General features: G+C 40.4%; 2 protein-coding genes across 2 annotated transcripts; one reads left to right on the top strand and one right to left on the bottom strand.

Moving 5' to 3' along the window:
• The first annotated feature begins 698 nt into the window (after positions 1–698).
• Positions 699–9,021, top strand: lactbl1b (lactamase, beta-like 1b). The gene is made up of 7 exons (XM_079579157.1): positions 699–770; positions 2,358–2,538; positions 3,453–3,559; positions 4,827–4,984; positions 6,572–6,819; positions 7,226–7,331; positions 7,869–9,021. Exons 1-7 carry the CDS (start codon positions 711–713, stop codon positions 8,845–8,847), a joined length of 1,839 nt encoding a protein of 612 aa, XP_079435283.1. The 5' UTR covers positions 699–710; the 3' UTR covers positions 8,848–9,021.
• Positions 9,022–12,782: 3,761 nt separating this feature from the next.
• On the bottom strand, positions 12,783–16,261 carry nmur3 (neuromedin U receptor 3). Its single transcript, XM_079578770.1, has 2 exons — positions 15,338–16,261; positions 12,783–13,674 (listed from the first exon to the last, which is right to left on the bottom strand). The coding sequence occupies exons 1-2, from the start codon at positions 16,221–16,223 to the stop codon at positions 13,250–13,252; spliced, it is 1,311 nt and encodes a 436-aa protein (XP_079434896.1). The 5' UTR covers positions 16,224–16,261; the 3' UTR covers positions 12,783–13,249.
• Positions 16,262–18,384: the final 2,123 nt, after the last annotated feature.

Here is an 18,384-nt window from a genome sequence, read left to right on the forward strand (position 1 = left end):
ACCAGATTTAGCTCAACAGCTATTTTCCATCCGCAGTCCCTGGACAGGTGATAATATGAGAATATGTGAGAATATGACTTCAGTTTAATTGAGAAGAAAGGACTGTGGCAATCTCCAGTATATGTGTATATCGTTAGCTAAAGCACACAAGGTGACACTCATACAGCCTATGCATCTGCTGTAAATGGCTGTAAAATAGAATTGTGCTGTAGGCTACACAATATAACATGCAATCCTCACAATACAATCTGATTTGAATGGAGTAAAGGCTGTACAAGGAATTAGCAGCAGGCATCAAAACATTTGGCATCATTGCCCTAAAATGGTATATTCCAAACGATTTCTGAAATCACAAAGAGCAGTGACATAATAGTGTTTCTGATCTGGTCAGTTATTCCATGAATGTGCAGGTTTGTAATTGTTTCTTGGTTTAACTACTCAGTATGACGCTCCAACCTAATCAGGACTCGTGCAGAAAAAAATACAGTATTTATTTGCTTGTGACTCATCTGATGAAGGGCGATGCTGATAATGTTTTGGGCGGGTAATTTTTCTCCTAAAATACAGCACATGCATATACCATCAGCAGAGCCAATATAAGAACATAAATATGGATATGGATATGTGCCATACTGTTTACAAGATTATTGTTATTGCTCATTAACAGGAAAATATCTGTGTGCTCTGTGTGCAGTTGCAGTCCATGCAGCATGGGAAAGAGTAGCAGCAAAGTTCTGATTGAGGCCTCAATGGATGGGGTTCAAGTTCCGGTAAGTTATTTACTCGGCATAAGTCGTTCTCACACACATATATACAATACTGACATAAACGTGAAGGGATACTATTAATCATGTTTGCTTTTTTATATATTTCATGCTCTCCCGAGTTAAAAACACACAACTGTTGTGTGGCCTCTATAGCAAACAGATTATGCAACAAGGATGATCTGTAGCTTTCACACTTTTCTCATCACATCATATCTGTAATCATCTGGTCACATCATAACGCTTTAAATGTCACATGATTAAGCGAACCATTAACATCAGGCCATAATCACTAGATGTACCAAAAGGAACATTGATTTAGCCCCCAAAGGAATGCACTCTACTCTAGAAAAACAGAAAAAAGTGAGTGCATCAGTAGGTCCAAAAAAGTAGGCACAGGTGCTCTTCAGAGATCAGGTATAAAACTTGATGAGCAGAGGAAAAAAATGATCTGAGGCACTCTGACTTAGTTAAAAGTCCTCTATTGCATGGACATGAAGACGCTGCTCTACTGTCTAAAATTGATAGCTGAATTTGATTTCAAATGCCAGAATCTCCTGTTCTCAGAATGTAGCTAGAGGTATGTCCTGCATGTATCCGTGTGGCAGATTAGTCTAAAATTAAACCCTGATATTACATCATATCAGTAAACTGTCGTTGACATAAGCAGATGAGATCAAGGAAGATTAGTGTAGCGAGACATCACCATTACTGACCCCAAGATTCAACAGCCAACGAGATCAAACTTTTAGGAATAGTTCAACTCTTAACACTCAACAACATATGGGGGGGAAAGCTCATTGTTTTGGAAATTTAAAATGAATTGTCTTTTGGGCATTTTATCAGTTTATCGGTGATTTAAACATTTACTTTTTCTAAATGTTTAATACTAGTTTTAGTCTAAACTAAAATTTAAATCAACGCTCCAATGTGTGTGTTACTGCCTGGTCCTGATCCACTCTCCTGCTCTAAAGGATTGTAACGTGGCTAGCTTGGCACACAGGCTAACAGGAACTCCCTATCACCCCCATCTCAACATGTTGGGTGCCATCTTTGTCAGCTTCTGAGATTTAACCAAGGCTCTAAACAGAACCGTGCTGGACTGAAGCAAATTCATTCACAGGGATTAGGGCTTAAGAGTTCCCTAGCTGCTTTGGTGGAGTAAATCTGGGGATTATGATGTCACCAGCCTGTGGCTGCAGAGGAGGAAATTGAATTGTGGGCAGTGAGTGCTGATGGCCTGGGATTACGGCACAGTCAGTCAGGAATCAGACATGGAAGTCTCTGCCAACGACTTTCTTTGGCTCTGCAAACCCTATATCGGACACAAAGGACCTTTAGGGAATGGGATCTGCTTACACACAAGAGCTATTGTGGAGTAAATATTTACAGTTATACTTCATTGGCTGTTAATCCCATTTGTAGTGCTTCGGACTGGAACGCATCAGGTGGTGAGTGTAGTATTAAACACACGAGGGATAACCTTTGACCTGATTTATTGTTTAAACTGTTGGAATGTAAGCATGTACAGGACGTAGTGAGAACACAGTTGACCTTTTGACCTGGGTCACCCTGATTGTCTGTGTGTTGTAGCCACCGCCTGCTGTGGCCGCACCTGCTGCTGCTGCTGCTGTTGTGACATTTGAAGGACTCACTAAAAGTAAGAAGATGAAGGTGAAATGGAGTCAAGTGTTAATGGTCTTCTTCCTGCTGGTGTCTATGGTCATGACGGGCTGCTTCTTCTGGCAATACCAGCTGCCCAAAATGCTACCAGGTAATTGCAGTTTGTAACATCCTCTATCTACAGTACAGCAACACATCAGATATGAAAAATGTAGAAAAGATTTGTCGACACTGCTTCCCTATCACCACATGAGTCCACCAACAGTAGTTGCTTCCTGATTGTTTATTTAATAACTGCCGCTGGTTCATGGCTATATGTCTATTTACACAGGCAGTATTGCTCTGATAATCAATAGATAAGGTTTTCTCATTATCTTGTTTGATTAAAAGATTGAAATCACGTGTCTGCTCTCTGATAGAAATCAACAAATGACCAGATCAACAGATATGCCATTTGAGCGTGAGGCATCTGTTAATGTGATCGACTTTACACATAGCATTTAAAAACACAAGCACAATAGAAAATCACAATGTATTTTATCATATATGGCCTATTCTATTCTGCACAATGCTGGCAATCGCCCGCCGGAAATGTACTGTAATCGAAGGTCATATTCGGAACCATTTATATTTTCTCCACAGTCTGCATAATCTCTGTGCCATATTGGATTGGGTGTCCCCCAAAACACATATTTGTTGGAATGGACACTTTAAATTTGCCGATATATGCTCTTTAGGTAATTTAACTTTGTTTCCATTGTGACATATCAATCCTACTGCTTCAATGAACTCATGATGACTCTTGAAACCTAATTTCACACATATGCGTATTCCTTACAAGGGCATCTTATTGAAATAGCGCAGCTCACGAGACGCTCTCAGTGGGCCCACAATGCTCAATGGCCTGTACATGATACATGTCCAATGTCATCAATTTATTCATCAATGCTGAATGGAACAATAGGGCACTGAGACCTGCAATCTTAAAGCTTTGAAACGGTCCCGGTCGCCAGAGATGAATTATTTCATGAGACGCCTCCTTTGTGTTTCTTTCCTCTAAATCAGATGAAAGCATGGGAAGAAATACTAAAGCTGAAATGATCTGCCCACGTTTCCCTGAGCCGATGCCCCTGGAGCACCCCATTCCCAGCCTGAAGGATGCACTTGAGAAGGTGAGGAAATGGGCAAACAAATGACAAAGACCATGTGAGCTGTAAGGCCACAAAATTACCAATAATAAGCAAAACATCAGGCAGAACATTTGCCTTTCCTCCCTTAAGCACAGGTAAAAAGCAATAAACGCATGATAACCACAGCAAACAAAAGAGGTATAAAAACAAATCCTTTAGCAACTTCAAAGGCTGTGGCTAAATTGAGAATTTCTTCTTGCGTAAAGCTCAAATAAAATGGTTGGTGCAGCCCTATTTTCAATCAATTATTGTTGAATTGGAGATGTTATTATAAGCCCAAAATCGAATTGTTGCTGCTTGTTATTGCCTTGCGTCTGCACAGTTTGTTCTCACTCATTTCTAGGTAAAATTTACAATCTAGTCCCTGTAATCCTTCACACCAAATGCCATTTCACTCAACAGAAGGAGATTAAAGTTGTGGTGGAGGAAAAACTATATGAAAGAAAAACCACCTTGCACAGAAAGAGCTGTGTGAGGTGATCCTGAGAATGCTATGCCAAAATACCATGACTTACATTTTACTTTACTTACACATTGTATTATTCTTATCATCTGTGCCGAAGCATCTGGCGAGCAAGTACTTTAATTCACAAAGCAGGTTCATTTGTGAAACTGTCTCATGGCTGAATACACGTGAACGTCAGCAGAGCATAATTAACTGTTTTTTTTTTGTGTGCCGTTGAATGGCAGGATGTGTACAAAAGACATTGTAGTTGCAGCATTTGAGAGAGTATGAGATGCTCTTCGTGAGTAGATTGACTGGAGGCCATTGTTTTTCTTGGCAGCATTATTGAAAGCAACAGCTGCACCTTGTCAGAGCTCAAAAGATGATATTCATGCACAGACTGTATTGGATAGAAAGGGGTTAAGGAGGGAGACATTCAAACCATGGGTGTCACACTCATGACCAGTTAGGGTGCTGTTGAATATAATAGTGTTCTAGCCATAAACTGATGATCAATGGACTAATTGTGGACTTCCCATTTAAACCTTTTCGCCCCTATTTAAGTCAGGCTTGTCATTCTTACCTCCATGTGTCTCAAAAGTACCGTCTGAGTTTTTTTTTCTTTCTTTTTTTTCATTTTTACCATGTTCTAAGAGCTTTCACCAAAAACCCAAGACAGATACGAGCTTTGGTTGTGCTGGCTGCTCTGGGGGGAGTCTCCCTCTCTCCATAGGTTTACAGTCTATGGTTCTCTAGTCTTACAACTAAAAAAAAAAGTGTGATAATGTGATTTTTTGCTGGCAGGTGGATGTGATGCTGCGGCAGAGTATAAATCCTGTCAGCCTCCCCTCACTGTCGGCAATTGTTGTTCTGAATGATACTGTGCTGTGGACTGGCAACTTTGGGAGGAAGAACATCAGTGACGCTCTGTCAGGACCCCCAAATGAGTACACCATCTACAGGTAATTAGGGTCTTCACCTGGCTCCGTGGAAGAGGTTCCATAAGGAATCACATCTAGCATATGTCTGAATAATTAATACTTTCATTGAGTTCGCTTTCTGATTTTCCAGAGAAGGGTTGCATCAATAATTTAGACATATCCACAGCCAAGCTCAAGGGAAGCAGCGTTCTCATTTTCTCAGGATGTAAACTTATTCATTAAATTTACCCCGTCCTGATGTTGCTTTGGGAGAACTGTTGTTCAGTTCAGGGATGTTACAGCACTCCAACATTCTCAAAACTCTTTATTTAAATATGTGCATGCTGGGAATTGTAGTATAGGGCTATATTTTGGCATATTTAAAAAAAAAACATGGATGGATGGATGGATGGATGGAAAAAGTTCCAGAATGCTTTCACCTGGAAACCAAAAATATACCTAATCTTCACAAGAACATGTTTAAATATTGCGCTGTTTCAATGTTTCCCCATAGATTTATGTAGGAAAATGCAATTTCAAGCGCCGTTTTCTCAAAAAGCGTTTTCCTCTCATTGTGGCGACACTATGTCCACGTCAGAAGCACCTAAAGACAATATTTTGAAGATTCTTCAGAGGGATTTTTAATAGCTAATTCCTAGCCTGATTTGTTGAGTTTTGAATGTCAAAAAATAAGGTGAAAAACGTAAAACAGCTATAAATTTGAATGTAGCTCAATCCATTATTCAGATTTCGTTGCCGAAAAGATAGGCATAAAACACCTAGCACCACACCCATGAAAACATAAAATACCAGAAAACTTGTAATATATTTTTTTCTCACATTTATGCCAGTAACGTGGTGGCGGGGTTTGAGCACCTGAATGATCCTGGGGGCTCTGTATTACTACGTACCAGGGGCTTTGTGCCCCTGGTAGGGTCTCCCATGGCAAACAGGTCCTAGGTGACGGGTCAGCCCCTTATGAGAGACCAACAGGCCCGGTTAATTGTGAGGCCGTCCTTCTGTGGACCCACCACCTGCAGGAGGAGCCATAAGGGGCTGGTGCAATGTGATTTGGGCAACTCCAATATCTGTCCCCACGACCCGGAAATGGACAAGTGGAAGAAAATGGATGGATGGATCTACAGCAAAAGTTTCAAATTGATATCTGCAAATTTAAAAAATGTTCCCTGTTCACCTGCAATGTCTTGCCTTACGTAAAAGTTAAATTAGAAAAAATAAGATTTCCTTGATGTGAAAATGACCACATGGCAAATCTCAAATACTTTAGAATTCTTCCACTCATGTCATGTTCCGCTCATGACTCACTCATCACACCTGCTTCTAGGTTATGGTTAGGTTAAGATGTGCTTCATTGTCCTTTATTGTAGGAAAATTGTCTTCAGTATTTGACACATCTTCGATGCCGCTGGGGCAGTGCAGCGCCCGGGGACCCATCTTCACATGTGGAGCCAGGCTAATGGTCAGAATCACCTGGGTGGAGGATTAACCTACAGCATTGTTTGTGTTGTTGGTTGATGGAGGGAACCAGAATATTCGGAGGAAACCACTCAGCCACTGTGCTGCCTATTTCAGAGAACTGCTGGTTAATCCAAAGTACATCTTTTTCAGGATTGCGAGCCTGTCCAAGATCTTTCCCACACTGATGATGTACAAGCTGTGGGAGGATGGCAAGATTGCCTCCTTAGATGACCCTTTGGAGAAATATGTGGATAACTTCACCATTAAAAACCCCTTGGGGAGATCCCGGGACTCTGAGCTCAAACACATCACAGACGGACTTATATTTTTGGACAGCGGCGAGGTACCAATCCGCTCCACATCAGTCACGCTCAGGAGAATGGCCAGTCAGCTCTCAGGTAAACACTACATCAGCTTTCCAAAAAAGAGAATAATTTGTTACAATTGCCAGATCAAATCTTGTTAATAAAGGTAAATGTAGAAATGAATGAATTTTAGCTCTCTATCGATTACTTTTTCCAATTAACAATGATGATTAACCATTATGAAAGAACGTGATTTTCCTTATGATATGCCTGGTTACTCACAGTCAAGCAGCGCAGGAAATAGAACATACAGCTATGGCAGATATGCAGGTTTTGGTTTGGTTTTTTAAGGTCAATGTAACTGCGTGGAAGAAAATAAAAATATGCTTTCATATATAACATGAAACATATGTTAAACAAGACCGTTCGCTCAGGGCCTTGGGTCGGCAGCTTTGGCGTAATGTGCTTTTTCTTAGTCTTACATTTTTTTTCCAACCAGGTCTGCCCAGAAGACTTCGAGCCACCAGTTTGCTTTGGAAAGGGAGAACACAAACTGCTCTCAACCTGCTGCAAGATGATGTGCTGGTAGCAGACCCAGGCACCAAGTAAGACGATGATAACTATAGGGGAAACGGGGATGATTTCTTGAAATGGGGTTTGGTTTATGTTTGTTGATGTTGATTAGATTGACAAGATGTTAACACAAATACATATCTTGAAATGCCATGACCTGTGGAAGATTTTAGCTGATCGATTGGCTTTTAGGACTCACTGAATTATCTCTAGGATGTAGTAGTAATGCTGTGTTTATAAATTGTCTTTCTGTGAAGCACTTTGGTCTTCCTTTGTGTCTTTGTAAAGTACTATATGAGAATTTTTTTTTATTGATTGATAAGATTCAACGTGAATGGGTGTGACTGTTTTCCAAGGGAGTGGTCGCATACATTTCGAGTTTGCTGTTGCACTTTGGGGAACTGCCCTGAGTGAAGGACTTTTTAAAAATCTGCTTTAACCTATGATTCAATTTCTGAGAACCCTTGGAAACGCTCAGGCTACATTATGCAGATATAAATCAAGATATTTTTCAAAATTGGCAAGCTCTTTGCACTGTATAAAAGCTCTTTACGTGTCCTTTCTTTCAGATGCCATTACAGTAACCTGGCCTTCTCTCTTCTTGCTCACGTCATGGCTGAAAGAATAGTTGGCATGGACTATCAGCGTTGGGTCACCGAGAACATTTTGGACCGTTTGGGAATGGAGGATAGTGGCTTCGACGTCTCTCCTGGACTCCACGCTCAAATGGCAATCGGAGTCTATGCCAACGGTAAACCGGCGCCCCTCTACGACCTGGGTTGGTACCGCCCCTCTGGTCAAATGTACTCCACCGCAGCAGACCTTGCCAAACTCGCCATGATGCTTTTGGGAGCTTATCACCGTAAACTACTCGAGCCGGATTCCTTGAAGATCATGCTCACGCCGCTCTACCGGTGTGATAAGGATTACTTCGCCAACCGCACCGGGACGCCATGGGAGGTCAATGAGCTTTTGGGATACGAGGTGCTGCGCAAAGACGGTGATTTGGACGGATACTCAGCGACCTTTTCCCTGGTGCCAAGACTAAAGCTGGGTCTCATAGTTCTTATGGCAGGAAGTCGACCACAAAAACAGAATGTAGTTGTCAAAGCTTACAGCCACATCATCCCTGCAATAGAAAAAGCTTATAGGGAAGCCAAGAAGATCCTCAACGCGCCGCCCAATCCGGATCCATACATTGGTTTCTTCACTTACAGCAACATCACCTTTTACGAAATAAAAGCTGGCCCTGATGGAGTTTTGATCATGCAACAATTTGGACCTCAAATAGAGGAGCTAATACCTGAAAAATACAGGACAATAAAACTCAATTTTTTAGTTGATCGGGTTTTTAGAGTTGTTTTTGAAACAGAATATCCTTGCATCCTTCGGGTTGGCACAGCCTCTGTATCTCTAGAAGCGCAAGATGGTCAGTTATTTAACTTCTACACCTTCAATAAACAGGGTGTGTCGCCCGGATTTGATGCTCCAGGACTGAATACTTATAATGTGGTGAGAATAGCTCGAAGACCGACTTTTTCAAGCTGAATTCTGGCAATGCAGCTTAAAGACTAATAGTGGGCCCTTGCCGCCACGGGCAAAAGGCAAAGAATGGAAAACGTCTGAGTTGCTATGAAACCAATAAACAGGACAATAATGCAATGAGAAGTATGTTTGGCCTTGCACAAATAGGTATGTCTGTTTTGCTGGATGAATGATGCTGCGACCGTGACAAACTTCCTTATATAAGTCCAAGAGTTCCCCTGAGATCACTCCCTGCTTTTGCTTTTTCAAAGGTTTCTTCAAGTTGTCCTTGAGGTTTAAACAAAAAGGTGAAATCTTAACAAAGTAAAGCCATTAATTATTAAGGTTTCACCTGCACCGTTGCTGAATTCTTTACAATGGACGCGGTCTGCTATATAAATGTTGAAATGTTGCTCTGCTGTGTCTGTGTGTGTGTGTGCGTGTGTGTGCGTGTGCGTGTGTGTGTTCTTGTACTTACAACATTGTGAGGACCAGTTAGAGTTTGTAACCAACAGCATGAGGGTGTGTGTGTGTGTGTGTGTGTGTGTGTGTGTGTGTGTGTTGTGTGTTGTGTGTTGTACTGTGACTTTTGTACATAGAGAAATGACTGGTGCGTTTTGTACATGGCTCTTTAAAGATGTGTGACACTGTATAGTTTGTAAACCAAAATGTGTCTATCTTTTTCACTGTACAAAACCAATACTTAAATTCATATGCCGTTCTGACCCCTTAATAAATATGTTCTTTAAGTGGTGAAGGTGTGTGTGATTGAGGATGTTTTCATGGTATTTATCATCAGAAACCGACATTGATAAAAATAGTAATAAAAATAATGATAATGATAATATCATTTTGTTGTTATCATGACCCACTTAAAGCAGTACTAAGTAATTTGTTTACCTTAATAAATCCTTTTTGTAGTCCCTCTGAGGGTAATACAAGTGTTATGGGATGATTGTTTTTTTGTTCACCTCCCCCTGGTGTCTCTGGCCAGAAAACCACAATTGCAACTTTGCTGCCTGAGGTTCATAGGCGCAATACACACTAATGGAGTCACGAAGAAGAAGCTAACAGGCTAGCGGGCAAAGCTAACTGCGGGCTAGCACCACTTAAACCGTTTAAACAAGTTTGAGTGAAAAAAAATATCTCCATTGTGTCATTGGATGTACAATATCCCTCTCTCCCTTTGTCTTTTCTGGCAGCGTAGTATTTACTCTCAAGGACAATTAATGAGTAAAAAAATGAAACCTGCCACGATACCTGCAGTGGCGCTTATGGCCTCTAGGGGCATGAGTTGCTTAGTACTGCTTTAACCTGCACAAACATTGGGTAGTTGGATATTTGCTGGTGCTGAACATGTTTGTCTTTTTTCTTTTTTGTTCTCAATAAAATCAATTCGTAAATGAAATCATTGGAATACAAACATGTGTTTTGTTTCTTATGGATGTCCTAATCCCTTAATGCTTTCATAATTCATTTTCTGTCAATGGTTCTTTTGCCCCTTTGACCTTTGTGTTATCATGAGGTAGAATGTCAAACACAGCTTTCATGTCATGCATGAATCTCTCTTTCATGTCATGTTTTTGTTTTCACATTACATGCCACTACGGTCACTATTTTGTGCACTGCCTAAATGAGAGTCCAAATGAGAAAACACCTCAACTGTCCCTGACTGACTGAAGTGAACATGAATATTCATGACAGAAAAGCAAGAGGTCCAGCAGTGCATCATACGAAATTGCCTATCGTAAAAAGAGCACCTGAAATAGCATCTTGAAATTGATGGTTTCTTTGAAGCCAAGGTGCGTGAAGATTGACAGGTTTGAGTGTGAATGCAATTGTTCACTTGATATTGATACTGAAAATAATAAAGCCTGTTTCCACCTACACAAAAATACAACACTAAGATGTAAAATTACACACCATGTCTCTCTTTGTTCTGTCTGCCATTTGCAGAGTTGTCACAAAACAGTAATTTTCAGTCACAAGCTGCATTTATTGCACAATAGCCATGATCACTGCTCAACATTGCAATCACAGCCGACACGAGCTATCAGTCAAATAATGTCCACAAAAGCAAGTCAAGCGATAAAGCCGTATGACAGTGAGAAGAAAAATAATTCTTTAAACTGCAATACAGCAAAAGGTTGTTTTCTGCATCTTCATAACAACAGCAATATTAACATTTAGGTTAAGGCAAAAAAGATCATTTGAAATGCCATTATCCACACAATGTTCTCTGTTTTGCTTCCCTTTAAATTTCACAATAGCACAAGACAACTGCGGGAAGTTGCATCTAAGAAGCTGTAAGTTTATTTACAAGCAACAATTATGATACAAAAAAATGGCCCTATTTCAAGGTGGTTCTCGGGTTACCTGTATTGTCTTTTAAGTGTCACAACACAGCCATAAGGCACAACATGATCGTATTTTTATCATGATTTGTTTTTTTCTTTTTTTTTTAATAGAGCTCTGTGCCAAATCTTCCCATCAAAACTGTTGAGTGCCAGCAATCAATGTGATAACTTGGTTATTACTTCATTTATTGAACAGTCAAATTAGTACGCTATCTGAGTTGTTTGTTCTTTTGTTGAAAAATGCAAAAATAATAATAATTTAATTTAATTAAAAGCTGTCAAGACTACATTTCATTTGAGACAAAGTAGTGCTTTACAAAAACCTTATATTTAGTTTCAAAAGGGCTTAGTTTTGCAATACATTACCACAAGCATTATATCTGGACACCGTGTTTCTTGTGACAAATCAAGTCAGTGTGTTTCAGGATCAACTTTAAAGTTCTTTTAATGTTTTTTAAATGTCTTAATGGTCTTGGTCCTTCTTATCTTACAGAACTGCTTTTACCTTATGAACCTTCACGGCCCCTTCGCTCCTCCGGCAGGGGTCTCCTAGTTATTCCTAAAGTCAACAAAAAGACTCATGGTGAGGCGTCTTTTCAGTATTACGGCCCTCGCCTCTGGAACCACCTGAGGAGGAGCTCAGGGCTGCAGAGAACGTTCAAGACCCACCTTTTTAGCTTAACTGACATCTATTTATTTAATCCTAATATATAACATATATATATGGAAGGTTGTGCCAGGCATATTGTTTTAAATGTTGTAATCTGTAAAGCACTTTTTGATACCTTTCGGTATGAAAAGCTCTTTATAAAGTTTGATTGATTGATTGATTGAAACATCAAGTTGGCACAAGCAGACATAAATAACAACTGTCTGTCTTTCCTGGACACACAGAGACTCCTTTTCTCCACACAACACACACTTATCGTCTCATTAGGGGTAGTTAATACTCTGTGATTCAGAGCACATTCTTAACCTCAGATTCAGATCAAGTGGCAAGTCAGTACAAGAAACCCAAAAGCAGAACTTGTCAGAACAATGTGTTTTCCTCAAACATGGTCCCAGTTTTCCACTGAAGCCCTTATATTTCTTGCTTGTAAACCTTAAAGAGGGGGTATTAGGCTTTTTTCAATCACATAGCACCAGTCTATAGCACCCTACAATGATGACGAAACCTTCTGTTGGTCTGTAAATGCAGTAAATTAGAAAAACTGCCTTGTATAAAATTGCTCTCTCAAAATGGCTGTAGCGAATGTCTTGAAATAGGCCTCTGTCTCTTTAAGAACCTCTGACCCTTTCCGACACGCCCCCTCCACACGCTGTCTGTGGCATCAGTGGGGAGGGGGTTCTGCTGAGGAGCAGTGGTTGGTTATTCGGCTGGTGACGAAAGCCCGGAGGCGTCTCCAGGAGGTGGGGGCGTTCCTAGGAGGACTCAGGCAAACCTATCCCTAAAATGGCCGCCATCAGAGGTTTTACAGATTACTCAAAAATACGTGAATGTGCCAAGGCAACACTTCAGGCATGTTGTTAATGAGGGAATGACATAATAACATGATGTAAAGCTTGAAAAAGTCAATTTTGCATAATACCCCCCCTTTAAGGGGATGAAATCCAAAAGAGACCATCCATGCCCACACGGTCACTAAAAACTGTCATGAGGAGGCTCTCTGAACGTTTGGTGTCTGTATAGAGAAATTTAAGTCCAGTTGTCTTTTTTTAACTTCACAAGCTTGAATGAACAAGCAGGATGACTGAGAAGTTACACCATTTTATCCGTATTTCTGTCGATGGTCATATTTTAAAACCACATGCTCATAACACTTTTAATTACTGCTCATTTTCAACGCTACCAATAGGGCTGCCTCAAGAGGGTCAGGCTCTGAGTATTTACCAGTTGCTGGCATTTGAGTGCATTTTCCTAGCAACCCTAGATTAATTTTAATTCCAACTGTAAACAAGGTATATAGTATATCTTGCCTTTCTTTTATCTTTCATTTTGGTCCATATAACAGACATTTACAGAAAGTTGTTTCTCTTGTTGCAGTTTTCTTTTCAATAGATGAAGTTAATTAAAATCCAGAGGTCGTGAGGTCTGAGTCTTTCCTCGAGCAGGTGAGAATGGTTGAGTCCATAGTGAGTGATAGGGCATGGGGCAGAAGAGGGTATGCGTTAGAGTCTTTGCTCCTCTCCTCCCTGGGCCCGGACACGGTGGAGTGGAGCAGGATTTTGGGAAAGGGAGGAGAGCCTCTGACCGAGCTGCTCTCATCGACGTGCGAACAGACGAGCTCCCTAAAAGACTCCCTGAAGCGCGTGGACAGGAGGCTGTAGATGATGGGGTTGACTGCAGAGCTGAGGTAGAAGAGCACACCCGACAGAAGGTGCACGTACTGGTAAATGTTGTGCATGAGGTCAGTCCAATGGCTGATGGAACTCCACAGGAGCCGCTCTATGTGAAAGGGAGCCCAGCAGAGCCCAAACACTGCCACAACAATCGCTGAGGACAAGAACAAAAAGAAATGTGCTGTTACTTTAATTCGGTTGTTTTAAACTTCAAAAGAAAAGCCCAGTAAAAAAGTCACAGACCACTTATGTGTGTGTTGTTTTTTTTTAATGATCACGCAAGTTTATGCACAGTAGATTTCAAAAGGTGTTAAGTAATGCATATTAATGAAGAAGAAGCCATCTTGGATTCCCTTGCATCTCCACGTTAATAACATACATGGTGAGAAGTGTGAAACAGTCAGTTATTTTTAGGTCTATGCTTAGAAGTGGTTGTTATAAAATGTGCAGCACTTAACCCCCACCTGAACTGATAACACATTTTCTCCGGTTTGGCTTCACCCAAATGTCAAAGCTTCATGAGAAAAAGTGTCAAAATAGCAACACAAATGAAATGAAAATGAGGATGAAAATGCGACAAAGGAGCGACAAAAACCTGATTAAAACTCAAAAGAGCGACAGAAAAATGTCAAAAATGTGACGGGAAAAAAAGAAGCGTTGAAAAAAGTGACAAGACGACAGGTAAACCTTTTAGATTTGGGGGTAAGAGGTTAAAGGTGCAACTTTTTACGAAGAAAAAAAAGTTGATATTAGTGTATTTTTGACTTTTCAGTGACCCAGTGGCTGTTTGGAGGGTTAGCTTGGCGGCTTCGCTTTCAGAATGGAGTGCATATGTAACCAAGGATACAGCTCATTCAACAGAGAAAAACCAACCAAGCCTTCGCTGAGTCACTGAAAGGTCAAATACATATTAATATCGACTTTTTTTTTTTTTTTTTTTACATCAAATTTGCATAACGCGCCTTTAAATTTGGAAGAAGACAATTAATTCCATTTATACAGTAAATGAATCATTAAAATAAACAAATGTGGCTTGCATGTGAGTTTAATACAGAGTGAAATATGACTTCTGAAGCCACGATGGAGTGCAAAAAAGAATGATCAATATAAACGCTAACACTGTCTTTTTTTTTTTTTTTAAGAAGCCTGCTTACTCCAAAAGGTGACAAAAATGAAATATCCTATGGGATGGCAATTAATACTTTCCTCATTAGTCTATAAGAAGCTGCTGTTACAAAATTGGAAAAGCACAGATACCCCAGGGTTGGATAAATGGAAAAACTTAATGAAATATTATTTAAACATTGAGAAAACTATGTCAGTAGATCATAATAAACAAAAACAGTTCAACTCTGTGTGGAAAGCAATATTTGATGCCCTGTAACTGCCCCAACGCTAGCTCAGCTTAACTCATTTTTTTTTCTTTTTTCTTTTTTAATGGTTGCTAATTCTAACTTTGTAATGCTAAACTTTTTCTTTTTTCCTTTAACAGTTCATTCAAAGAAGCACCACCAGTGTAACGTGTGCGTTTTTTGTGTGAATGAATGAGTTCTTTTTCTTTCTTTTTTTTTCCGTCAGTTTTTTTTTTTTTTTTTCGTCTTGTTTGTGTGTCTAGTCTTTTGTGTTATTTGTCTAAATTGTTTGTCTTGTCAATGTCCCTTGTCTTATATGTAATAAAGAAAAAGCGTTGTATGTAAATTGAAGGGGAATGTAAATGAAAAAAAACAAAAAAACACTGTCATTATTTTTTAGCTGTTTTTGCTCCACATGTCTCGGCGTCAGAGGCACTTTTTAGGAAATACATGAGAGACACTTACAGAGCATTTTGATGACCTGTCTCCTGCGTCCATTCTCTGCGCTGATTTTCATGCGCGTGTGGCTGCTGTAGCCACTGTCCAGCGTCTCCCTGCGTTGGCTTCGGTCCCTGCCCAAATGCAGCCCCATAACGAGATACAGAATGCTAATGACCACCATAGGAATGAAATAGAAGCAAACTGTGGTGATTTGCATGACCATATTATAAATCCACAAAGGTTTGAGCACGGTGCATATCGCCGACTCCTCCATCTGTTCCGGAAGGTAGAAGATGCCGTGTAACGAGGTGTTAGGAATGGCACAGATCATAGACGCGACCCATATAACGGTGATGACCCTCTTGGCGTGCTGGTTTGTAGATAGGTAGCGCGTCTTAAGCGGGTGCACGACAGCAATATACCTCTCCACACTCAACGCTGTCACATTGAGGATTGAAGCAAAGCAAACAGTCTCGAAAAGAAAGGTTTTGAAGTAGCAGCCCCCCTCGCCAAAGGGGAAAGGGTAGTTTTGCCAAAGATCATAGATTTCCAATGGCATCCCAAACATCAGAACAAGCAAGTCGGAAACAGCGAGGCTGACGAGGTAAAAGTTGGTGGGGTTGCGCATCTTTTTGTGCTTGGCAATGACGGCACAGGTGAGTAGATTTCCTGAAAGGCCAGTTAAGAAAATCAGCAGGTAGATGGTGGTGACTGGGAGGGAAAATGGCGACCGCTTAGGCCCCAGGATGTCGTATAGATTGAGATCCACAAATTGTTCGCTCGCATTTCTTGCAGTGTTGTTCATCGGCAAGCTGGCATTGAGGAACATTCTGGACCAGTTGGCGGAGGAAGCCATTAAAGAGCGCTCCATTTCTGAGAAGAAATCGTGCGAACCACCGACGGACGTCATCGTGCCCTGCCTTAGTTTCGGAGTGATCTACTTCAACAGGCCGCCGTCTGTGAAAGGGAAGGGAAAATATATTATAAAATGCTTTGTTCATCTAATCCACTTGAATCACGTCCTGGTACCGGGTTAGCATATAAAATGAAAATGATTTTTACTTTCAACTTTTTGCACAAAGCCCACATTTCTAGGACGGGCGCGCGGTGACTCACAGACACATGCTCGAGCCAATTATCTTCCAGGAAGTACTACAAAGTCACTGTTTGGCAGCAGTCAAAAAATAGAGAGCGTTCTCAAGTGAGGTTGGCTAGTATGGAAAACAAATAAATCACTTGTATCTTGTAAAAAACATTTTGACCATTAAATGCAAAGTAATGATTCATTTTTAGACAACACAACACCCATGTTTTTATTATTATTTATTATTTAGGTACACTATGCAACTTTTTATGTCAGTGATGCAGTGGCTGTACGGGGGGGGGGGGGGCAAGCTTGGCGCCTTTGCTTTCCATTCCGGCTCCTACAATGCTTCAGGACCAGTTTTATTTCCGTTTTTTTGTTTTGTTTTTAAATAGGATTTCTGGTAGGTTTTCGGAATATAATCATCATAAAATGTGGTCTGATCTTCATCACAATCGCAAGAATGAATAAACAGTGTCTGCTTAAACTAATACCACCCAAACAATTACATGTTACCATATTTTTAATGGCCATGACAAGTAAACATTCACAGGACCGGGAAGAAAAAGTACTAAACTGCAACAGTTTTGTAAAGGAATGGTCCAAGATTCATCCTGATCGTTGTGAGCGTCTAATCTGCAACTACAGGAAAGCAGTTATTGCTACAAAAGAAGGGTCAGCCACCTGTTTAATACAGGGGTTCACTTACTTATTCCACGCTGTTGTGAAAGTCTCAGGTCTTTCTGCAAAATATGTGTATAAACCCAAACTATTCAATTTTGGGTTAATCAGTTCACATTATATTGTTCCAGTTTTGCTGTGCAGCAAGAGCTCTTTCACAAACCAAAGTTGAATAGTTTAGGAGGAACACACAACGTCATGTGTGGAGGAAAAATGGAACAGCACATCAATATCAAAACCCTATGCACACTGTGAAGTATGGAGCGGGGAGAATCACAGTGTGGGGCTGTTTAGTTGCCTCAGGGCCTGGACAATGTGCTATCATCAATAGAAAAATGAATTCACAACAGCGTGGAATAAGCAAGTGAACCCCTTTATTAAATATCTGGCTGACCCTTCTTTTGTGGCAATAGCTACTTCTCTGTAGTTGCAGATTAGACGCTCACAACAATCAGGATCAATCTTGGACCTTTCATCTTTACAAAACAGCTGCAGTTCAGTGAGACTCCTGGGTTCACTTACTTTTTCCTCCCTATCCTATGAATGTTTACATAAAGAATATGATGAAATGTAAATGTTTGGGTGGTATTAGTTTAAGCAGACACTGTTTGTTCATTCTTATGATTTTGATGAAGATCAGACCACATTTTTGACCAATTTAGGCAGAAATATGAGAAAATCCTCAGCGTTCACATACATTTTCCTCCTACTGTCTGTAACCATGGATACGGTTCCATCAACAGTGAAAACTATGAAAAAACAATTGATCCTGGAGCGTCCTGCAGGACATCGGGATGGTAAGTAAAGGCGCTATGTTGACCACCCAAGCAAACACCAATCAACGTTTTTATTATTACATAAACATTTGCATAATGCACCTTTAAAGCAAAAGGTATACAGCAAAGTGATTGTGTGAAAGACCATACCAGCAATATTGATTCTATGCAGTGTTTCATCTGCGCTTCTAATGTAATTAATTCATGATTATATTGATGTTTTTTGGAATGATTGTATCTGCCATCTTGTAATTTTATGCAACTGTAAAACACGTGGGTAACTGTGAATCACTTGTGTATGAATTGAGCTCTACAAATACAGTTGCCTTGGCAAGATGGAGGGGGAAATAAATCGGCACTCATGAAGTGAAAATAAATGCCACTTGAGTACTGCATCCATTAAGGAAAATGCCACTCTGAAAGGCTTTTTCGATACCCCCACGTGTCTCGACTTAACATCATAATCTACTTGTTAATTGTTAATTCAAGAGGTGCAAAATTGACCCGGCCTTTCATGGTAATCGCAAATA

The sequence above is a fragment of the Gobius niger genome, assembly GCF_951799975.1.
Source record: "Gobius niger genome assembly, chromosome: 20".
Taxonomy (NCBI): Eukaryota; Metazoa; Chordata; class Actinopteri; order Gobiiformes; family Gobiidae; genus Gobius; species Gobius niger.

What these genes read in the sequence shown, in the direction of transcription:
- lactbl1b (XM_079579157.1), top strand. Translation starts at nt 711, where the DNA reads ATGGGAAAGAGTAGCAGCAAAGTTCTGATTGAGGCCTCAATGGATGGG. An exon ending in AATGGCCAGTCAGCTCTCAG is followed by an intron (nt 6,820 to 7,225) that starts GTAAACACTACA and finishes TTTTCCAACCAG; the next exon opens with GTCTGCCCAGAAGACTTCGA. An exon ending in GTAGCAGACCCAGGCACCAA is followed by an intron (nt 7,332 to 7,868) that starts GTAAGACGATGA and finishes CCTTTCTTTCAG; the next exon opens with ATGCCATTACAGTAACCTGG.
- nmur3 (XM_079578770.1), bottom strand. Translation starts at nt 16,223, where the DNA reads ATGACGTCCGTCGGTGGTTCGCACGATTTCTTCTCAGAAATGGAGCGC. An exon ending in ACAGGTCATCAAAATGCTCT is followed by an intron (nt 13,675 to 15,337) that starts GTAAGTGTCTCT and finishes TCTTGTCCTCAG; the next exon opens with CGATTGTTGTGGCAGTGTTT.